At 35.1% G+C, this 23,940-nt stretch overlaps 1 protein-coding gene across 1 annotated transcript; it reads right to left on the bottom strand.

Moving 5' to 3' along the window:
* Window positions 1–19,615: 19,615 nt before the first annotated feature.
* Window positions 19,616–22,498, bottom strand: LOC18595550 (beta-amyrin 28-monooxygenase-like). The gene is made up of 3 exons (XM_018122649.2): window positions 21,488–22,498; window positions 20,257–20,444; window positions 19,616–20,140 (listed from the first exon to the last, which is right to left on the bottom strand). The coding sequence occupies exons 1-3, from the start codon at window positions 22,443–22,445 to the stop codon at window positions 19,838–19,840; spliced, it is 1,449 nt and encodes a 482-aa protein (XP_017978138.1). The 5' UTR covers window positions 22,446–22,498; the 3' UTR covers window positions 19,616–19,837.
* Window positions 22,499–23,940: the final 1,442 nt, after the last annotated feature.

Below are 23,940 nucleotides of genomic sequence, written 5' to 3' on the forward strand. Positions count from 1 at the left end.
GCTAGGAACACTATTAAAGCTGATATAATTAAGATCCATAAAAGAAAAAGACGTAAGATACAATGCTTGCTTCAAGAATCACCTGGCAGGATTAGCTTGACTTTTAATTTGTGGACATTTATTGTTATTAATGGGTATATGTGTCTTACTGCTTATTTTGTTGACAAAAATTAAGCTTTATAGAAAAGAATCTTAAATTTTTCCTTTTTTCCACCTCTACATAATGGTGTTGCTTTGAGTGAAAAGATTTATGCACTATTAGTTTAATAAGGAATTGAAAGTAAATTGTTTTCAATAACATTGGATAATTCTACAAATGAGACTTTTGTTAATTTGCTGAAAGTGCAATTGAATATGAGAAAACCATTTTTAGGACAAGGTAAGTTTTTTCATATAAGATGTTGTACTCATGTAGTTAATTTGACTATGTAAGATGGTTTGAAAGAAGTTGATAATGTTGTCCAAAAAGCAAGGGAAAATATGAAGTATGTGAAAGGTTGTCAAGAGAGAAAACAAAAGTTTATAGAGCGTGTGAGCCTAGTGAATTTGAATGCAAAAATGGCTTAAAACAAGATGTTCCAACTAGGTGGAACTCCACATTTCTCATACTTGAAAGTGCACTTTATTTTCGTTTGGCTTTTCCTCATTTGAAAATTAGTGATTCAAATTTTAGGCGTTGCCCATCTGGAGATGAGTGGGATAGAGTTGAGAAACTTACCAAGTTCTTGATTATTTTTTATAAGATTACTTGTGTATTTTTTTGGAACAAAGTATCCCATAGCTAACTTGTATTTTCCTTCAGTATTCATGGCACGCATGACCTTGTAAGAACATATGAGTGGGGATGATGTGTATCTACAAAATATGGTTGCTCAAATGTTTGCTAAGTTTGAGAAGTATTGATATGACTTGAGTGTGATTTTAGATATGGCTGTGATATTTGATCCTCAGTACCAGATTCAATTTATGGATCGAAGTTACACAAAACTTTATGGGAGTAATTCAGCTGAATTTAAAATGGTTAAAGATCATTTATTTGCTTTTTATGATGAATGTGCTGTCAAGGCTTTTGATACTCCATCATCTTCTTTAAATCACATACCTCTTGATAGGAGAAAGGTGCAAAAAGGAAAAAACAAGTTCTTGAAGGCAATTTTTGTTATTTTTGAAGTATTATTTGTTATTGAAATTTAATATTTTTTTATTTTTTCCTTTAATATTTTCAATTTTTTTGTTTTTATTAATTAGGAGTTTGACAATTTTCAACGCGATTTTAGGGCTACCATGAACAAATCTCCACTAGAGCAATATTTGGATGAATAAAGGATTGAAACAACAATAGAATTGGATATTTTACAATTTTAAAAGACAAATCATTTTCATTATCCCAAGCTTTTTGCAATGGCTCGAGATATCTTGGCCATTCTTGTATCAATAATGGCTTTTGAATCTGCTTTTAGTGTTGGCGGTCAAGTTCTTGATCAATATCGAAGCTTATTTAAACCAGATGTTGTGGAGGAAATTTTATGTTGTAAGGATTGGCCACTTGGAGAAATTGGTAATACATTTTTTTCATTTAGTTATGGTTATGTTTCTTGTGTTTAAATGCATGATTAGAGTAAGTTTGATTTATTTACATGTTTTAACAAATAATTTTTTATTTGTAACATTTGTCGAAATAGCAGTGAACAACCTTACTACGGATGTCATGAATTTAGGTATTAGTAAGGAAGAAATGATATCAGTCAAATGCTCTAATTCTGTTGATGTCAATTAATCATCAATGAAAGTTAATGCTTTAAATTAAATTTTGAATATTTTAACTTTTTTATTTTGATCTAATTTTATTTATATATTGTTTCCATTTCATCATTAGGTTTTGTGAAACTAGAAGGAAGTGACATTGGCGAGCAAGATTTTGATTTTGGTTTAGGTGTTTAGACTTGTTCATAGTTGATAACGTGGTGAGTGATATTTATTTAATTATGATTGAAAATTATGGATGATTTTAGATTTTAGTATTTTAAGGTTAAATGTTAATGATGTATTTGATTAATATGAATATGATGATGAATTTTATTTATGTTAAATTTTTTATATTTGATGTTATTATTATTTTGTTATAATTATTTTTATAATTATTAATTTTAAATTTGAATAATTAAATTATATTTAATTATAAATATTTTAATTTAATCGTGTTAAATGTGTTAAATGTATTAATTGTGTTAATTGCGTTAAGAACAAATTATGTTTAATCGTGTTTATTAATTATGCCATGTCGTATATTAATACGTTTAATAAACATGTTAGTCATGTCATGTTGTGTTATACGATTATTAAACTAATCCATGTACGTGTTTCAAATACCAACACGAATAATTATTCGTGTTGTGTTTATGTTTCCCTTTATTGTGTTTCGTGTCTTAATTATGTTGACAAGATTAAGACACGAAAACTCAAATTATCAAATCTAATTATGTCATTTTCTTTTCAACAAATTTTTATATTGTCAAGGAAAAATTGACTAATGAAAAAGATATGAAAAATAATTAATAAGTTTTTGCTTTTATTATCCTTTAAAACATATAAGGAAAATAAGATAAGTAGCTCAACACCCTCGATTTTCTTCGATTCTCAACTGTGTTCAAATTGATTCTCATTTGAACTATTGCTACTGTGATCATGACCACTGTGATATTGTTATAGCTTAATTGGGCAATTTTTTCATTTTTCTTTTCTATTGATTGTTAAAATTAGAAAATTTAGGTTCTAGAGAATCTTTTGATTAAAACCAAAATATTGTTTTGGTGCATTTTTATTATTAGAGAAAATTATGAGAAATAACCCTCTTAATAAGCTCACTTCAAAAATGACCTTCATTATAATTTTAACTGTTTCTAGCTAATTTTTTGCATGACTTAACAAGAGACCCTTTCAACCATTTAATCCAAATTAAATGGTCCCAGTTTCTTTCTCCTCTCCTGCCATTCAAATAAAAGTTTCAAAATTAAATTACGATTTAGCTATCTCGCCGTCTAGTTCTCCAACACCATCAGGGTCTATATCATGCCGTCCTACTCTCCAACACCGTTAGGGTCCATATCGTGCCGTCCAACTCTCCAACACCATCAAGGTCTATATCGCCATCCAACTTTCTCACCATCCCAAAATGCAGAGATGACATCAAGGTATTTGTTATGGGTTCTTGGATTTACTTTTTTATATTCATAGAACACAAAAGTTGATGGGTAAATTATATGGCTTTAGAAACTTAAATCTGGCTGGGAGTATCGAAATCAGTTAGTTTATAGGTGATGCGTGAATATTTATTAGGTATTGCGTAATTGGATATTAAGGTGTGTGACTGGATATTAGGAATTGCATGACTGATTATTAGGAATCGTAAACTGTTTATTTGGCATTACATGATTGAATATTAGACAATGTGGGATTAGACAGGAGGCATTGTGAGACTAGATTTTAGGAATTGCTTGAGTTGTGCATTGCATGATGAGGTTTTAGGAATTGCTTGACTAGTTTGTAGGCATTGCCTGACTGGTTGTTAGTAATTGTGTTGCTTTATCTACTTACTGCTGAAGTTGACTATCTACTAATTCTACCTCCTTAATAACAAATTTTGTAAAATTAGAAGAGAATTAGGAATGCTTAAGAGCCAATTCAACCCCTTTAATTCCACTTATATCGATACAGAAAAACATCCAAATTTAGCTAACACAAAACTCTGAAATTCTCTTTAAAACACTTAATGCATCGATTTACGAACTAACCATGTTCATCAAAAAACAAGCCTAAAACCATTGAACACCCTTCCAAGAGTCAACATTAATGCCGATAAATAGAGGGAACCATTATCCATTTTAATCAAAATCATCAGAAAGAAAATCTCAAAATTCTCATGGCTTCCATATGTTCTAAAGGCAAAATTGGGAAAGGGGTTGCTGCTAAAAGGAAGATATCCCTGACAATGTTGCAGCATTTTTGGTCAAGTTGACGGACCAAATTGAGAGCATAGAGAAGGACATGCATGGGTTGATGGATAAAGTGCTGCTGAGGACAAAAGTCCTAGAGACAGAAATTCTAGGCAATAACAGGATTCTAACTGAAATTTATGAAATAGTAGATGAGATTAGGAATACATGAACTATGGTTCATATGTTGTATCATCTGTTTTTTTTTTCAACTAATGAATAAAAATATTGATTTATCACATATTTTCCATAAAATGAGTTAATACATTTAATTTCTATTATGTTGAACAACTTGTTTACTTACCCTGATTTCTTAATTTTCTATTTGTATAAGATAAGCAAAGGTATGATGACAAAAGTTAGAATATTATATTATTTATAGGCATTAAGTGAATGGATATTATGCATTGTTTGAATTGTTATTATGCATTGTATGAATGGACATTAGGTATTGCATGTCTAGTTGTTGTGTATTCTGTGACTGGTTTTTATGTATTGTGTGACGTAAGACCAATGCATGATTAGGTATTTTGGCATAACGTGAGTGGATATTAGGCATTGCATGACTTATTATTAGGTATTACGATACTAGGCACTAAGTGAATTGTGCAATGCATATCTTGTTTTAAGACATTTCTTGACTACTTTTTACACATTGCATGACTGGTTTTATGTATTCCGTGACTTGTTGTTATGTATTGCATGAAGTTGGGCCAACGTGAATGGATATTAGGCATTGAGTGACTTATTATTAGGTATTGCGAGACTAGCTTATAAGCGCTGTATGAATTGTGCAATGCTTATCTTGTTTTGAGACATTTCTTGACTACTTTTTATGCATTCTGTGACTGGTTGTTATGCATTGCATGACGTTGGACCAATACGTGACTGGTTATTTTGGCATAACGTGAATGGATATTAGGCATTGAGTGACCTATTATTAGGTATTGTGAGATTGGCGATGCATGATTTGTGCAATGCATATGTTGTTTTGAAGCATTTCTTCACTAATTTTTGGGCATTGTGTGAATGTGTATTAGACATTGCAAGACTAACTTTATGTTATTCCGTGACTTAGGCATTGCGTAAGTCATTTTTATGCATTGAGGGGCAATTTTTTATAAATTGACTGATTATGACACTTATTTTCTATTAAATTTCAGCGGCTTGCCAAATGTGAAGCTTATGATTACATAAGATGGTCATTGGGTCAATAACACTTACAAGGGTTGTGAGACACGAATGAGGGGTGTAGGGAGTGATTTGTTATTTTTGAGCCTATTGAAGCTGGTTGAAGAGGTTGTTGGGGTCAACTCACATAATAATAAAATCGATCTACATGCATTATTCAGTCATGTCGTAGAGGTGTCACATGCAGTTATCAAGGATGACAAAGATGTAGTAAGTATTTTGCGAGATGAAAGGGCAGCTGTTGTGTTTGTGACAGTTAAGGCACAAAATGCAAATGATATTCCACATGAACTTGGTGTCCAACATAGTAAACACCTTCAACAAAATGTTAATTATTCTGATATAGCACACCATGCATTTCCTAACAAACAACAATGGCAATCACCATTGACGTATCCTAATGAGTTTGAGTAGCCCGGTACACACATGAGGTGTCTGCAAATGATGTCTACACAATTTCGATAAGAATGTGGATTGAACGAAATACCTAACACTTTGCAACAAACACAACCATGGATCAGAAATGCAATAGGTCTATTGTCATTCGCAAACGACACTGTGATGGTTGTGAGTGATGACGATGCATCTAATCAGTTTCAAGATGATGTTGAAAAGGATGACATTACGGATTGGAACGATGAGTTGGAGAATGACTGTGAAGGTGAATATGTTGGCTGACATGATGACTGTTTAGAGGACGACATGGGTGAGTACAACGACATTCCGAATTGCAATCATGTAGATGGCAGTACAGAACATGTCACAACTGTTGTGGTAGAAGAGGTTCAATGCGATGACTATGCCACAATTGTTGAATTAAAAGATCATGAAATTGCCAATCCTATTTACGACAACCCCATTGCACTTGAGAACGAGATTCATTCACCTGATGACAGTGATCTAGAAAGGGTAATATAGACGTATCTCGTCAATGGATTATTCAGGGGGTAGATATGATATCCCTCAAAATAGTTACGACTGAGGAGTCCAGATCAATGGATGATCACTTATATGATGGAAAAGTATTTCCATCGAAGATCGAATTGAAACAAGCTTTGAGCATGTTGGCACTAAAAGAGCATTTTTAGATTAAAGTTAAAAAGTCATGTCATGCTCGTTTAGAGGTTGCTTGTATGGAGAAGGCATGCAAGTTTGCTTTGCGTGCAACAAAGTTGCCTGAGGGAGAATATTGGCAAGTTCGGACGTTCCAAAAAGTACACATGTGTACCGTTGATGGTTTGCAAGGTGGGTACTGAACTGCAAGTGCGAGGTCAATTGGTGAGCTTATCTCCCCTAAGCTGTAAGGAAATAATGTAACCCCATTAAGACCTAAGGAAATAATATAAGAGACGAATCGCAAGTGGGAATTGCAATGCTTATACGGTAAAGCTTGGCAAACGAAGGATTATGTAGATAGTCTTATTTTTGGTCTCACAAAAGAGCCATTCTAACTCCTCCCCTCATATTTTCATATGCTAGAATGTGAAAATCCTAGTATTGTCACAATTGTTACTACAAATGGGAACAACGATCAAATATTGTTTATGGGCATTTGGGGCATGTATCTATGGGTTTAGTGCTGTATTATGGATTGTAGTTGTTATCGATGCCACACATCTGAAAGGCAGATTCAATGGTATTATGTTTGTTACGATATGCAAATATGCGAATGAGCATATATATCTAATTGCATTTGGCATTGGGCACGTGGAGGATGAAGAGTCTTGGTTGTGGTTTTTTACCCAATAGCATTGTGCGATTTTCCTGAAAATGCAATGTTCATTTCTGATCAGTATCTTGGCATTAAGAATGTAGTTGAGAAAGTGTACCATGACGCGCACCACTGTCTATGCAATTACCACTCAAGGAAAAACGTTAAAAACAAGTTCAAGAGTGAATATGTTGCCACGATTTTCACCCTAGCTACCAACTGTTACAAGTTCATCGATTTTAACAGACAAATGAAACAACTGAAACAGCTTTGTAAACCTGCTTAAAATCGCCTTATGATATTACGCCTTGAGAGATGGGCATGTGCATGGTCACCGGTAAGGCACTACAAGCTCATGACATCCAACATTGCAGAGTATATTTTGATCGAGTGCATCAGAGGCATGTTCCAACATTGGTTCCATGACTGGCACTAAGAGGCATTGAATTTGACCATGCCGATTAACCTTTGGGCTACCAATTTGTTGAACATACGGTTCAATGAAGCATGTCACTTTTCTACACAACCAATCGATCGAATGGAGTTTTAAGTTATAGGTGAGACTAAAGACAGAGTCATTAACTTGTCCACCAAGACGTGTTTATGCGGTGAGTTTTAAACCGATCTACTCCCCTACATGCATGCCATGGCAGTAATAAGGTATGAATATTCATGTTTTCTTATTTTGTGTGTGATGAATTGAAATTTTAAATTGTTCACCAACTATGATTTCATTGTCTTGGCAATAAGTGCAAATGTGGAGCCATTGAATTCTATTCAGATTATTACAAGACTTAGTCTTGGGTAGAGGGATATGCAATTCCCATTTTCCTAGTTGGGCATCTCAGTGAGTGGGACAACCCCCATGACGTTTAATAAATTATCGTTTTGCCACTAACTTGGCGAGGTCAAGTGGGAAAACTTAGAAGGAAAATGATTCCATTAATTAGGGAAGGCAGTTGACGACATAGATGTTCACAATGCAAGAGTTATGGTCATAATAGACAAAATTACTGGACTCCATTTGCAAGTCCATCGACAAATCCAAAAACATCGTCTACTCAGCCGACGGCTTAACGACAATGATGACTTAAGGCATGTTCAATTTGTAGATAAACTAGGCACACATGAAACAGCCGTCTAATACGAATTAGAAACTTTGAGAACGTGTTGGGTGTAGTACCTAAAGATAATATCTTCTCAGACGTTAGTTGTTAGGGATTGTTTCCAACCTGCCATTGACATTTGCATTGAATAATACTATTTGAACTTGAGTTTGACTGAGTCTAGAAATGATACGTTGACATCTGACAACAACCAACATCAAGATGTATGCCTTTGAAAATAATATTGTGGGATCATCAAATGCGTTGTACCCCTTCATAATTTATTTATCTTTGTAAACAATTAAATAAAACCACAATAGATTTAATATAGCATAAATTCTAGGGAAAATTTGTTTTAAGATAGACATGATGGGTCAATCTGTCAATAAGGAAGTGAACTTTTGATATTCTCAGCTTCTTTAGTGTGTCACATAGCTCAGAAAGTGTAGATACATTTTACCATTGTATGTTTACTCATCATGATATTTTTAGCGAGAGACCTGGCTTGGTTGTATAAAATTCAATTATACAATCTACCATTGGTCTTGCTTTCTAATCATAGATGGAGGACAAGAAGATACGGTCTAAGTCACGCAATGCAATTAAGGATGTCGGTTCATGCAATATGCAATTCTTTAAACACCATTAACTATCTTAAGAGTTGGATTGTTATACATAATAGCTAGTCAAACAATTCCTAATAAAGGATCACGCTATTCAAACGAGTAACATGCCTAATATGGGGTCACACAATGCCTAAAATTTGGTCACGCAATGCATAAACAACATATCACATGTAGACTAATTCACTTGTCTCATATAAAATCCAGTCACACGATGCACTATCTGAAGTAATGATCGTTATTGGGTTTAAAATTGAAAGGGGAAATTTGAAAGGTGAAAAATTTTTAAAAACGGGAGGGCAAGAAAGCCAACATCAACCCTATATCCCGGGCTAACAGGTTGACATATCTGACAAAAATGGTAACAAAAGAAAGAGACAAGATGATGCCTTACTTGAGAAATATTGAGGGTTCTCTCTAATTGAATAATGGCTTGAAAAAGCTATTTACATACACGGTGATTAATAGTAAAGTAAGAGAGAGAATGTACATAATTCTTGTGCTAACTAACTAAACTAAAATTTAAAAATTTGCTATACAAAACACTACGCTTCTACTAGTCAGTTAATTATTTTCCTTTTATTCAAAACAGTGTTGTTTTGTCTTTTAGTTTCCTTACTTAAATAGTGCGCTTTGCTTATTCATACTTCAAAGCTTATTTCTTTTTCCATCAATTCGATAGTTCTTTGGTTCTGTTACTCTATTCATCACCATGATTCTGAACTTATTTCTTCTATGTTGTCTGATAATATCAATAATCAAAATGCAACATACCTTAATCCCTAATACAGAAGAACCTTAACCCATAATTCAACAGAAATCTCTCAAACCTCTATCTAGTTGTAAGTTCAAACCCTAAACTCGAACCCTCCTGCATAATCAAAATTAATGGTCGCATCTTCTTGCACACCCAATGTCAGTGACAACGTCCACGAAATTAAGCATGATGATGAAAAAAGAAATGGAAACTGGCTCTTGAACTACCTACCGCATCAATCGGTTTTTCCATTGAACAAGGTAACGCTTCGTCCCCATCCTCACAATTTAAGAACAACGCATATGCTATTAGGTATAGGGAAATAGAGAATGCCATGATATTATGCGGAAAAGTGGTAGATTGGGAAAGCTTTAATGAATATGTAGACCTTGTGCATGACTTAAATATGTTTTTTGACATGGGTAAACTTAAGGTCTAAGTACCTTTCCAAATATGGATTATAGCTCAACTTTTGTTAAAGAATTTTACTCCAGCATAAGCTGACTCTTGTTAAGAAATTTTACTCCAGCATAAGCTAGAGCAAAAATGAATTTGAAAATCCTTGTGATTTTAATTCATATGTTTTGAACGCGTTTTTGGAAGGAATAGAGTTTACAGTGTCTATTTTCAATATTGGGAAGCTCTTGAAAATGGAGTATAGAGAAGGACATGATAGACTTCCCCCATTTTAAGAGTCGTTTGGAAAAACAGAACCATTCATGACAAATTCATGTTCTGCTTATCATTTGCAATCTACAAAAGCTAGGCTGGTACATAATTTTTTAGCGTCCACATTACAAGGAAAGATCAGTCATTTAAAACATGTTAGCATTGAGGGCTTGTGGATGATGGAATCAATTAAAACCCAATTGGGTGTGAATATTGCACAATATATGATCAGTAGAATGAGAGGAGTCACCTTACGGGATGAGACGACTCTACCATATAGAAACATCATATAGGCTCTTGTTAAGAAGAAAAGGCTCTAGAGCATTAGATATCTAGCTAATTGGACCAGTCGTAGGCCTTGTAATCTCTCTAATGGATGGCTACTTAAAAAGTGACATGAGATGAGGGTTGATGAGTCATTCAACTATGTCAAAGGTAACCCAATTCATCTTGCCCATGATACTCCATCCATTGATCCATTTAAAGTTATTCCAAATCATTTTTCGAATGATCTGATATATAATATGCTTATGAGGATTGATAAGAAACTCACTAACCAAACTAATAAAATCCAGACATTGGAATTAAGGCTACAGAATGTTGAGAATCTTCTAATGCAAAGAACAGATACAGTTGATTGGGTAACAGAAGCGCAGTCGAAAAAAACAAACAAAGATGAGTTTCTCTAACAACAATCTTAGAGAAAAAAGAAGTCGGTTGTCATTGGTTCTGGCTGAGTCAAGCATAGTAGATGAAGATTCACATTTTGTGATTAGGGATGAACAAATTGTTAACTAGTTTAGGGATATTGTAATTTGTTTGGTAAACAATTTGTGGTTTATTAGTTTTCTTTTTTGGCTATATATGGTTTGACTTTCATGTGTTTACTCATACTTCTGGTTTAGGGTTTAGGGTATTCAACTGGATATTATATTATGATGGTTCTTAGGGTTGCGTTACAGTTTGATATTGTCCATCATAATTGCCTTACCTTGGTTCAACGAACATGACACACAATAAGTGAGTCACGCAATACCATATCAAATAGTCGCACGATTCCATATCAACTAGTCACGCAATATCAGATGAAATAGTTACGTGATTCCATATCAAATAATCACTCAATTCCACATCAACTAGTCATGCGATTCCATATCAACTAGTCATGTGATTTCATATCAACTAGTCACGTGATTCATACACACCATTCACGCAATGCATATGTCATACTATGACTATACTCCATTCACGTAATGCCATATCAACCTATGATGCCCCCGCAGTATCGAGTAGTGCTGGCATTGCGTTACATGCCTATGTCACACAATTCATATCAACATGTCACACAGTCCATAAAGTCATGGGGTTGGCATATATAAACTCATGAACTTTGATATGTAAATTGCATAAAACACTAACAGAATTTAAGATATGAATAAGAAAAAAATAATGTTGTTATTGAACCCATCTACTTATCACATCAATGAATACCGAACTATTTTTATTGCCTTTCCCTTTGTTAAATAATACAAAAAGAATAATTTTTAAATGATATAACAAAGAATAATTTGGAGATGATACACAACAATGTTACGTTATACATTAGGAAAAAGAATAAACAAATTAATAAAATTAACAAGTCACACTATTTGCAAAAATCGCTAGGGTAAAACTCTTTCGAAGGCTATCTATGGCGTTTGCCTTCAAGGTATGATCCTCCAAATCGATCAACCACTACAACAAAGCAATAACTCAATCCCCACAATTGTACGAATCTTGCTGTTTTGGGGTTTTTACATTTAACTTATACCTCATCTGCGTAAAAGGTCACTTTTGATGACGCAAGCTTACAAAGTACCCGACCTAGTGGCATATAATGGGAAACAATGTTGTTAGTGGACGCATCTGCTTATCATGCAAGTTGAACTTCATTGCATTTATCCGACTGTACAATGAGTTAACTAATGTCATATTCCATTTCAGCAAGTTGATGTGCACTACCACCCAGTAGCCATTGACAAAGCACGGTTTGAGAATTGAGTCAACCTCGTGCCATGGCAAACCCCACAAAGGACTCCCACCCCTCACATATTCAAGCACATGTTCTCGCAAAACTACCTCAGTCGGCTTGAATGTCTTATCGATAGGTGAAGGCCGTATTTTTTTGCTCAAACCCATCAAAATAAGCTGTCAATTAAGTTATGCACAATAGTTAGATGCCATGAACTAATAAACACCACATAGATTTTAATAATTACATCTCATTAAAATATACTTACATAGAATCAACAATGCATATTCTCTACTTGTAAAGTTGTGGATGGTGCTTGCGTGCCCACTTACACATGACGCTGATGCATGTGTCAATATGTTGGTTGTCCAACAACTCACTCAACATCTCCAATCGCTAAAAAACATTAGGGCCCTCCTACCCTTCAATGCCTAGAATGTTAACCTTACATGTAAATAATACCCACGTCAAAAAACCTATGGAATCAATAATCGAGAACCGTTAACCTTAATATATTGTACTGTTATCATTATACGTAGCTTGCTTGTTTTTCATAAAGGACTCATATTGTCAAGACCCAATTTCTCAGGCCATGATCGATGCATGAGTTCAATGAGCATAGCTCACTAAGCCCAAGTAAGCCTATTAATTTACCTTTGCTTAACAAATTTATCATGTCATGCATACATACACACCTTTTCCTGAATGTGAATATAGCCAAAACACAATGGTATTATCAATAATAATATACATGCACTATACTAGTCATGTATTTAGCAATTTACATTGCATACACATATTCACATTGTTATATTGTATTCACAATACAAAAGGACCCATGACTTCTAACGGAGACATTTACGATAAAAGGGATTACTATCAAAGGCCAGACACATACCCAGGAGATGCACTACGGGGACTCCTCGGTCTAGGGTCCAACAATCACCTGATCTAAAAACATGAATTTTTATAAAACGTGAGTACAATACTCAGTGAGTGAACAAGAAGGGAACAAGCATACCATAAGGAATGTTTATCGAAATCATGATGCATTCATTTTCTCAAAACCATGCAATTGTTTTAGCTCCTTTAAACCCTTCATGTAAACCCCACATGAGTAAATCACTTTACAAAAATCCATGCTCAACTATGGTACAAAAGAAATGGGAAATATGGCAAAAACCCACAAGTTAGCAAAATGGACAGAAAGTTTCTCGCTGCAACGAGACAGAGCAACAAGAGAAAAGTTTCCCTTCACTCAACAAAAGGCCATCCTACTAAACCAACAAAATCAACATAAAACTCATGAAAATTCCCAAAGTGCAATGTATCACATTTCACATATATGTCAACCATATATCACATTCATGAGCTTTCATTTCATAAGTCTAGATATGCATACTTGGATAGACAAACATCAATATCATCATAATCACACCCGGCTCATGTACATCCCCCCACATCGTGCACATAGCCGGCACCATCATGTGCATCCCCCCACATCATGCACAATCAGTCCCATCGTGTACATCCCTCCACATCGTGCACACGGGCACTATCATCATCCACTTCTCACACCACCATAAAATGGGGCTCTGATACCAAGTTTTTCACTAGGAAGGGATATACCACTCAACCCCTTCACTACGAAGGCGACAAACGGTACCTATTAGAGCACTCATAGGGCGACTCCACCTCTTTGGGTAGCCCTTTCATCTATAAGCCCCTGGGCGGAGAGCCACGCTTCTCCCCTGTTCACGCGTTAAAGTTCCCAAGGATCGGGTAAATCCCTTTGCTCTTATACCAACTTAATTCTTCCCACATCATGCACACACACGGTTACAATCATTATACACAATATCATTCATCATGCACAACACACACACACACACACACACATATATATATATATATATATATATATATATATATATATCATCATATTGCAATAATGCATGAATCCATAGCAATCACATATCACAACATCAAACCATTTAACAAAAGCTTGTTCCCAAGATACATTTTCTAAGACAAGTTGGATAGAATCTTTCATATTCCCCAAAACAAGTTTGAAATGCAAGTCCACTCACCGATATCGAAAAATCCAGATTTCGGGTGCACTCGGACTAATAGTCCTCAGGGGCAATTCCTTTGTCTTTTCCAGACATCTCACTACCTTGACAAATAACAAAGTCAAAGAATTTACTATATTGTCCCTAAATTGATATAAACTAATTTAAATTACTAATGCTTGATATATAAATACAAAAATACGTCTGATTACCACTTTATAGCGGTATCGATTAAATTCGACTAATCATCGATTAATTGTTGATTGTGTCCAAATTACTTCCAAATTAATCCATTTCTCCTCTAATACCTTAATTTACCACATACCATTTAAATAAAGCCAAATTCAGCATTAGAACCCTCACAGTTCCTTATAGAAAAATTTGGTCATTTGGTGCGCTAGCACCGAAATTGTTTTCTACATAACCGTTTCACCTTAATTCATCATTTTCCAAGCCTTTTGCCTTGAAATAAAAACAATCCCCCATTGATATTCAGCCCTCATGGTTCGACTAACAAGGAACCCTATAGAAATTGAATATTTCTTTTGTGTTTTTGTTCATAACCATGTTTAACTATCCCTAAACACTAACATAGTCTAAACTCAAATTATTCCAACAACAATTCCTCTTTCATACCCATTTTTCAGAATTGAATTCATCATGATAACTCAATATTCAACTATGGAAATCAAGAACAAAAGCATGGGTAAGCTAGGTATCAAGGAGAATTAATGAAATTCTAACTTACCTTGCTTGTTTCCTTGATTTCTTCACTTTTTCTTTGAATTTTCACCTAAGTTTTCTTGTTTTTCCCTTTGTTCTTGTTGCTGGTTGCCTAGGCTGAATATGGTGAGAGAATTGGGGATTTAATGGGCTGATTTCTATAGAAAATAATAAAATAATCCAGCATGCCACGTGTCACATGCTTATTGGCCCAAATTTTTAACTTTTTGACTTTTTCTTCTTAATTTTCCACCACAAATGTTCTGATATTTATCCAATCCTACCCCAATTAAAATCCCTTGGTCTTGACAAGTGCTAGGGCGAAAAATTTATCGATTTGCCCCCAGGACGAAAAAATTACGATTTTTTCCCTATACTCCGAAATGTATCGGAATCACATTATTTCTACTTTTCAACCTCAAATAACACTAATATTGATCAATATTAACCAAATGGGGCAAAAATCGTTTTATAAAAATTTTCGTTTAGTCCTCTAGTGACAAAATTACCATTTTACCCTTGTGCTCCAAAAATATCGAGAATCGTAATTTTTCACTGCTAAACATCATTTTATACTCCAATAATCATAATTATATTTCATATAATTATTCTTGGTCATATGTGATCAAATCTTGGCTAAAAATCTCCATTTTATCATCAAATGGTAAAATGATCGTTTGGTCCCTAATCGGTCAATTTTCTTGATAGACTCCAAACTGGACCTTAGACTCCAAACTGGACCTTGAACTCCAAATCACTATTCTAAGCCATTCTGTGGGTTTCAAAATTTTCAAATTTCTCTTAGAATTTCTATTTGACCTAGTTCAAGGCTCGATTTAACTTAGTTGTATCACTCGGTATAATACCATTTTTTAATCGAGCTTGACAGGGTCTCACACATATTTGTCCTTCAAATCATCCTTCATTCTGCACCAGACTAAAAGCAGGTTAACATACGGGCTTCGAAGGTATTTGTTGGCTATACTCACATGTGCATCATTGACTTGAGATGAAGGTGGAGCCTTAAGAAAAGGTATGATTTGACCATGCTAGGGGGCTTTTGGTGGAGTTGGGACACGAGCAAGACACAAGGAAGTTGTAGTTAGACTACTTGGAGGATGAAGTGCCTTTTCGACCTGAGGTGGAGATGAAGCCTTAGGAGAAAGTGTGCGCTGATAATGCTAAAGGGCCTCTAGTGGAATTGGGACAAAAGCAGGATGTGGGGAAGTTGTACTTAGACTACTAGCAGGATGATCTTTGATCGGGGTAATGAGAGGTGAGCTTGGAGTAGATGAAATTGCTTCCTTTATGCCCTTGCCTCACCAAGGTCAACCCCAATACTGCTGCCTTCTTTGTTGCGTACTCTATCTTCTTCACCCATAAACTGACTCTACACAGTGAAAAAATTCAAACACATTAAAATAGTGTATACATCGTATATGTTATAACTCATGCAATGAAAAAAAATAAAAGCTCATACCTCATAATGGTCAATCAATTGATCGATAATCCAATCTTTCAGCCCTTGTAGTGACTGCTAGATATCCAAATGCAGTGATTGCATTTGCAGTTGCATCGCCCGTTGGATCTCTAGCTGTATTCCTCACTGGATCTTCAACTGCATTGCATGTATATGCATTTGCATGTCATGCATATGCATCTGCATGTCTCACTCAACCTCTATCCGCAACAACTGCATCTGCATTTGCATGTCCATCTACATCTCCGTCCACATTGATTGTAAATCCTTTTTCCACTGTGTTTGCATTTGTTGCATTTTTTGCTTAAAGCTTGTAGTCATTTGAGGACGTAGCAATGAGTTACGTGCTTGAGCATGAAGGGTAGCAGCAGAAGCAGAAAGAGGAGCAGCATAAAAAGTCACGACAAGAGCAACAAGAGTAATAGTATGAAGAGCAACAGGAGAAGTGACATCAGAGCAGCATGAGGAGAAGCAACATTAGGAATAGCATCAGGAGCAACATGAAGAGCAGTAGGAGAAGCAGTATAAGGAGCAGCAAGAGGAGAATTAAGCGCTTCAATAGCACCAGGAGCCTTAGTAGTAGCGAACTAGGCATGGACCTTCACATCCGTGTGCAACTCCGCTTAACGCCTCGTCTTATTGTACTTTTCTATTTGCGATCCATTATTTTCCTCTTTTGTTGGGGATCGAATTCTAACTGACCCCCAACTTCCATAAAGGAATATATTACTGCCCCTTGGAGATATTGACTTCAATGTTAGCCCAATTTGCGATCAAAATCTCTTCCACAGTTAACTCCAAGGTCCTGACTGCGTGCAACTACACCAAAACATACATTGCCATTAGGTTGAAGCCTAGCTACCCTATGACAAAAAATAAAATTAAATAAAATAAAAACAATATGGTTTCTCGACTCACCTTGTCTTCTCTCTCCAAACCTGCAATATTGACGTGGAAGCCTATAGGCCTCTTATCATAGTGCCGTTTCAGCATTCTTAGGCAAACCTGTCCAGACTAGCGCTGCCTTCTAAATAAGCTTCAGATATCAAGAATTGTTTGCAACACCCAAAACTACACATCAATTATGAAACATTTTATTCACCTCATAAAATCTTATGCAAAAAGAATAATGAAAAACATTAGGGTATGACACACTACTTGAAATGCCCGCATAAATCTATAGAGGTGGTAACTTTTCTTCTTTACTACTCCCACCGCTAGACGTTCAAAACCCTCATCATGGAATCGACGGTCAAACTCCAAACATATGTGCCTTATGGGAACGCATTTCAGTCGTCGATGTTCTCGACTAGAGTCAACAACCATGGAATCACTGATCATCTGTACTCTTGACCGAATAAAACATTACTCCCGATCAAGATGAGGGCCATCTTGGTAGCATAAGGATTGACAATAAGGTCAGTAGGGTACTAAACTTCAGTCCTGTCATTAGGTAGAACTCCTTTTCGAGAACCGGGTCTTCATTTTACCAATGGCAAACCATAACTCACCCTCGATGGTGCCGAGTTTATTGATTCCGCGTAGCATTAAGTTGCGCATGAGACTGGCACAAAATAAATATTTCTCTGATTTTGCATCCATCATATGCCCAAAGCATGTTCTCTTTAAAGCTTCCAACTCATTTGCTTTACACAGCATCTCACGTAACACATGCAGATGCGACCACTTACAGTGGATGTTAATGCCAACATTGAAGCCCCACGAGTGCCTCGGAACACAAAGCAAAGATTCCACATTATCCTACACTGTTCTTGTTTAAACCATCTACAACATAAAATAGATAACATTTTCATTTTAATTAATAAGATCATTGTAGATTAAAAAAACAAAAGGAATTTCTGAAAAATAGCCCTCTTCATAAGCTCACTCCAAAAATGACCCTCACAATAATTTTAATTGTTTTTAGACAACCCTGAAACAAAATAATTAATCCATGTGTCGAGCATGGATTATTAAGTAAATCAACATATACATATTAAAGCATTACAGTTGACCCAAAATAATATAGAATGAATGCAATGTAGGTCGTACAATGCCATACAGATAAATTTCATTTAGTTATAACACTTGTGCACTTTCATACAGATAATAGTCACGCAATTACTTACATTAAATCATGCATTAATCTATCAACAAGTCATGCAATACTAAGAACAACTAAACCAATCACACATACACTAAGTGATGCCATGCCTGAACCATATTCACCCAATAACCTATCAACCACTCACGCAATGACATATCAACTAGTCATGTAATGCTAAACCCTAAACACAATGCCTAATGCAATCACGCACACCCTAAGTGACGCCATGCCAAAATCCAGTCATGCATAAAGTGTCAACCATGTACGCAAGCCCTCAGTCACGTAATACTAAACCCTAAACCAAATTCCTATTAAAGGGTGATAACGCATACATATGAACCAGTCACGCATGTCTTGTCACCTTTCAACCCCAAAAACTCCAACAACACCAACTTCATGTTTATGTTCAACAATTTCAAACCACAAAAATATCAATATGAAAAGCAATATGCCCACATTTATGCCCAAAAACCATAAATGAAAAACATGAAGAATAACAATAGTCCTAAAAGCATTTCTCCACATGGTTAACAATAAAAAAAAGATATATTATACTTTCTCCGCATAATGTGAACTACCTCTCATTGGTCAATATGTGAACCACCTTTATGCGAATAATAACCACTCCAAAATACTTCTACCACTCCAAAATGCTTCTACCACTACAAAAAATGCTCAAAAGTTTAAATGGCGAGGAATGCTTTCAAGAGAATTCTTTGAATGGAGATGTACGGTCTGTCAATGAGAACTGAGGAGTTACAAACCTTGTAAACATACTTGACCCATTAATAGGTTTCGGGTTAAGGTGCGAGCCAAACAAGTGGGTTGGTTTTATTAAGGGTAATTTTATCTTAATTTTAATTCTCTTAGCTAAAAATAGTTAAAATTATGAAAATACTTATTTTCATAAATGCCTTATGCATGTGGCCCATTTATAAAAAGAACACTTATTATTATTATTATCCCCATCACATTTTTGCTTGCCCTTTTCATCACTTTCATGAAGTTTAAGAAAAAAATATCTTTAACTCTAGTATGTTTTATATTACAATTTTGAAATTTTATTAATAGAATTAATATTCCATACTTTTTAATATTAAAAAGTAAAAATGTAAAAAAATAAACAAAATTAATTTACAAAATAGAAATATAAGAGAAGACACAAGAGCTATATTAAGTAACTTAATTTTAATCTTTATTTAAGGCCAGGGAGATGCCTTATTTAGTTCTTTTTGAACATAAATATTACACGCAGAATTTCGGTTTCTGTTTCTACACAGAAACAGCACTTGAATGCTATAGAATTCACTACCATCAAGTATACAAGCAGAGCAGAATTGACAACATGTCGTTGGCTTTAGACATTTGAGTCTTGGAAACGATTACAGGCAACAACTAAGCAGTCGTTTGAGGAAGGAGGCGAACCGGTAGCCCTTTTGCTGGCATTGGCATTGGGTCTACGATGATGTTCTCATCAGGAAGCAGTTTCTCCCAGTTGAACCTCTTGACAATATTGTGCATGAAGACTAGTATTTCCAGGCGAGCATACTCCTTCCCTGGACACATTCTCGGTCCTCCTCCGAAAGGAACAAAAGTGTAAGGAGCTGGTCCGTTCCCTTCAAACCTCGAAGGGTCAAACTTTTCAGGCTCCGGGAAGCATTCTGGATTTCTGTGTGTTGAATTCGCACTCCAGTACAACTGTACAATAATTATACATTTGGAAAAAACAATAAGATTTTGAACAATAGTCAATGCAAGAATATGAATACTTGTATAGCCCTATCGATCAAAAATTGGACAGGTTGTCCACTTACCTTCCATCCCTTTGGAATGTTGAAACCAGCATAGATGAATTCGTTCAGGGCTTCTCTAAAAGCTCCTTGGAGGGGTGGAGCAAGACGCAGTACTTCACATGCCACATTCCACGAGTATTTCATCTTTTGAATATCATCCCAATTCAGCAACTCTCCAGGGGCTTTTGATTTTGCAATCTCCATTTGCTCTGTAAACCCGAATTGTCAGAAATGAGGTCAACCCAAGCCATCAAACTCTGTTTTTTATTCCTTGGTCTTCTGATATATCAGTCTGAATCTAGGCTACTATGCGTAAACTTTAAGGATTCTACACCTGAGTCTCTCACATATAGCTGGATAATATTGGTGGATATGGACTTGGTCAAAAAAAAAAAAAAGAAATAGTGAACCGCCACTTGTTTTTGTTGCGAAAACTATGGTTCTAGTGCCTGAACTTTTCCGAATAAGGGCGCAACATCCTCATGGTACCAAACTTTCATGACAAACAAGAATTAATAATAAACAAATTCCCTGAATTGATCTATTCAAAAACTATATTATGGAGAGAGAGAGAGAGAGGAAGTATCGACCTAAAATTAATATTCAAAGAAAACACAAAAGAGAAAGTTCAATATGCTGACTAAACCCGTGAATAGATACTCTATATTATATTCTGTTTTGTTTTCTATTACATCTGGTCAAGAGGATATAGTGAAAGAAAATGGAAAAAGTCAAAATTTCAGAGGTTGCATCTCTAATTATAATAATCAAGACTCTTGGAGGGATTATTGATTAACAACTCATCATGTAATAAGATTATATTTGATGCCACTCACTATTGTTCATCCTATATAAGCTAAGCTAGCTAGCAAGCAAGCTGATGCCATTTAATAATTCAAGAGTTAATAATGAACATCTTCCCAAATGGATTCTTTTACCAAAATCAGTCTGTAGCCTTTTAACTTTGTGTAATAGTGTCATGCTACATATGGTCTCACACATAAATGTTCAATAGAGAATATTATGGTATGTAAACGTAGCCGGCCTAAGGACTTTTAAAGCAACTTAATTTAACAAATGATTCTTTCTCTTTTGAAGTAACTTTAAATTTTATAATATTATATCCACTCACATCAAGAATTTGTTCTTCTGTTTAATTCCAATTCCAAGTCAAATGCACCCGAAGAATTACCTAGGGAGTGATGGACTGCCCCTTTGAAAACGTTGTAACAAAGAAATATTGAAAGCTTACCTGACTGTACTTTTTGGTAGATCTCGGGCAGTTCAGCGAGGTACTTGACAATAAATGTGATAGCAGCACTTGCGGTGTCATGGCCTCCAATCAGCAAACCAAGAATCTTATCGGCTATGTCCAATTCGTTCATGTACCGCCCATTCTCATCACTTGTTAACAACATGTGCGAGAGTATGTCTTGTGTTGGAGATGCTTTCTTCTCTGCAAGATCAATTTTCCTTTGTTTGATAATAGCAGTCAATTCTTTCCTTATCAAGTTTGAAGCCTTGATGGCACGATTGAATGGTGTTCCTGGCAAGTCTATGGGAATTGATATAATCCCCGAGGCCAAAACATTAAAAGGATCGCCCAATTTAGCTACATGTTTAGGGTCCTCTACGCTCAAGAAGACCTTGCTGGCGACCCAAAAGGTGTAATTCTTTGCAAGTGGAAACACAGATACTTCTTGCTGGCCTTCCCAACCAGACTCGAAGTGTCTTTGTGCAATGGTATCCATCATCCCTACATATCTTTGCAATGCCTCTGGCTTGAGGAAATTAGGGAGTAGCTTCCTCATCTTCTTGGCTTCCTCTTTGGAAGATGTTTGCGTAGAGGAAGGGAATACCTTGTTCACGGAATTTGGCCACCATGCGGTGACAAGCTTGTTTTCATTAGAGAACAAGAATTTGTTCCCAGCTGCGCCACAAAAAACTGCCGTAGCTTCTCCTAGTATTGATGTTCTAAAGACTTGAGAGGAGAACTTGGCCATTCTATCATATATAAACTTCTCAGGGTGACCCTTTCGGCCTGTCGACAGAAATTCAAGGCTCTCGCCGATGTATGGCAAGCCTGTTTTACCAGGTGGGAGGTTTGGCTGGGAAGCATTTGTCTTGCATGCGTAGGAAAAGATAGAGAAAAGGGAAAAAAAGACAAATAGGGTGAAGAGAGTGAGACCACATAGGAAAAAGAGCTCCATTTTTGGTTCAAACACTCTTTGAAAGAGTTGCAAGGGAAGGATTTGAGTTGGATTTTGAGATTAGAAATGCATATCATATATATAGGTGAAAGCATTGGAAGAAGCTTTCAAGTCAAATAAGGTTAACCATAAAAAATGCAGCTGGGTTTGGTAGAGTGTAGAAAATTTAGCGTCCATGCTCAAGTCAATAAGTTTCACTTCGGACGGCACCCGTTCAAGGCATGCAGCATAAAATATTACCTTAAGCCAATAAATAAGCACCCATGTTAAACACCCAATTTATGGTTTGGTACACACTCGAAGTCGATTCCAGGTTGTTGTGATTAAGAAATCTCAGTAATGAAATACACCAGAGCATGATTGATAATATTAGAATAAATTAATTTTTAAATCACTTAATTTTCAGAAATTTTTTTATTTTGATTAATCAATTCTGAACAATATCGTTTTAACTACTAATACCTATAGATGTTATTATTTAGATTACTCATTCGTTACATCAACATATCTCGCTAGGTGACATATTCATGTCAAAGGTGATTAAAATGTTATCTATTATATCAGAAAATTTTGAAAAGTTAAGTTTCAAAAATGATAATTTACTTTAAATGCTCTGGTTAGTTTAGTTCTTTTTGGTTTTTTGCTCTCCAATGACTTATAAAATAATCACTTAATTTTTTGAAATTTTTTATTTTGATCATTTTTTTTATAAGCCACATTTTATTGATTCTAGAGATTACATCAAGATATCAATAAATACGGCCACAAGCCAATAATAATTGGAAAGCCATAATCAGTCCTTTTTCCATCTTCCAAAACCCACCCAGTACATTATCATATTTAACGCTTTTTACCGATGAGAACTTCTATCACTAAAAAGCTATTATCCGTTGGTAATTGAAATTATCTATGGAATATTTCATCGGTATTTGGTCAAAAATATCTTAATCGATAAAGGTCATTCCGTTGGTAACTCAGTTTTCCGTCAATCAATTCCTAACGTAAAATTTCATCGAAATGTTGGTCAACAATGTATTCAATCTGTTGATAGCAAGATTGGTTGGTATTCATAGGTTTTTGTTCATGATATTTTAATTTTGTCAGTGATAATGTTTATTCCATCAATAATCATTCCCATAATTCCATCAATAAACTACTAAAGTATTCAATTATTTTCAAAATTTAAAAAATACAAATACAAATAATTTTAAATATTATTGTTATATCAAATACAAATAATTTTAAATAATTCTAAATATTGCAAATATGTAAACAAACATCTTTAATTAATAAAAATAGGAATGCAAATTTTATTATTTTTATATCAATGAATAGAAAAATGTACAAGTATATTAAGAATACAATTGAACAAAAATACAAACCTATCTAGCTACTAGTATCATCCCTTCTTCGCACATCCTCATTCTTAGAAGGGCTCAACAACTGCTTCGATAAAGATTCGGTATGGGCAACTAACCGCATCACGCATTGTAGG

This window comes from Theobroma cacao, chromosome 6 (assembly GCF_053813885.1).
Source record: "Theobroma cacao isolate CCN51 chromosome 6, ASM5381388v1, whole genome shotgun sequence".
NCBI lineage: Eukaryota > Viridiplantae > Streptophyta > Magnoliopsida > Malvales > Malvaceae > Theobroma > Theobroma cacao.

Bases quoted from the DNA above. Each gene is read 5' to 3' on its own strand.
- LOC18595550 (XM_018122649.2), bottom strand. From the start codon at position 22,445: ATGGAGCTCTTTTTCCTATGTGGTCTCACTCTCTTCACCCTATTTGTC. The intron at 20,445-21,487 runs GTAAGCTTTCAA...TCGGGTTTACAG, and splicing joins CTACCAAAAAGTACAGTCAG to AGCAAATGGAGATTGCAAAA. The intron at 20,141-20,256 runs GTAAGTGGACAA...ATTATTGTACAG, and splicing joins ACATTCCAAAGGGATGGAAG to TTGTACTGGAGTGCGAATTC.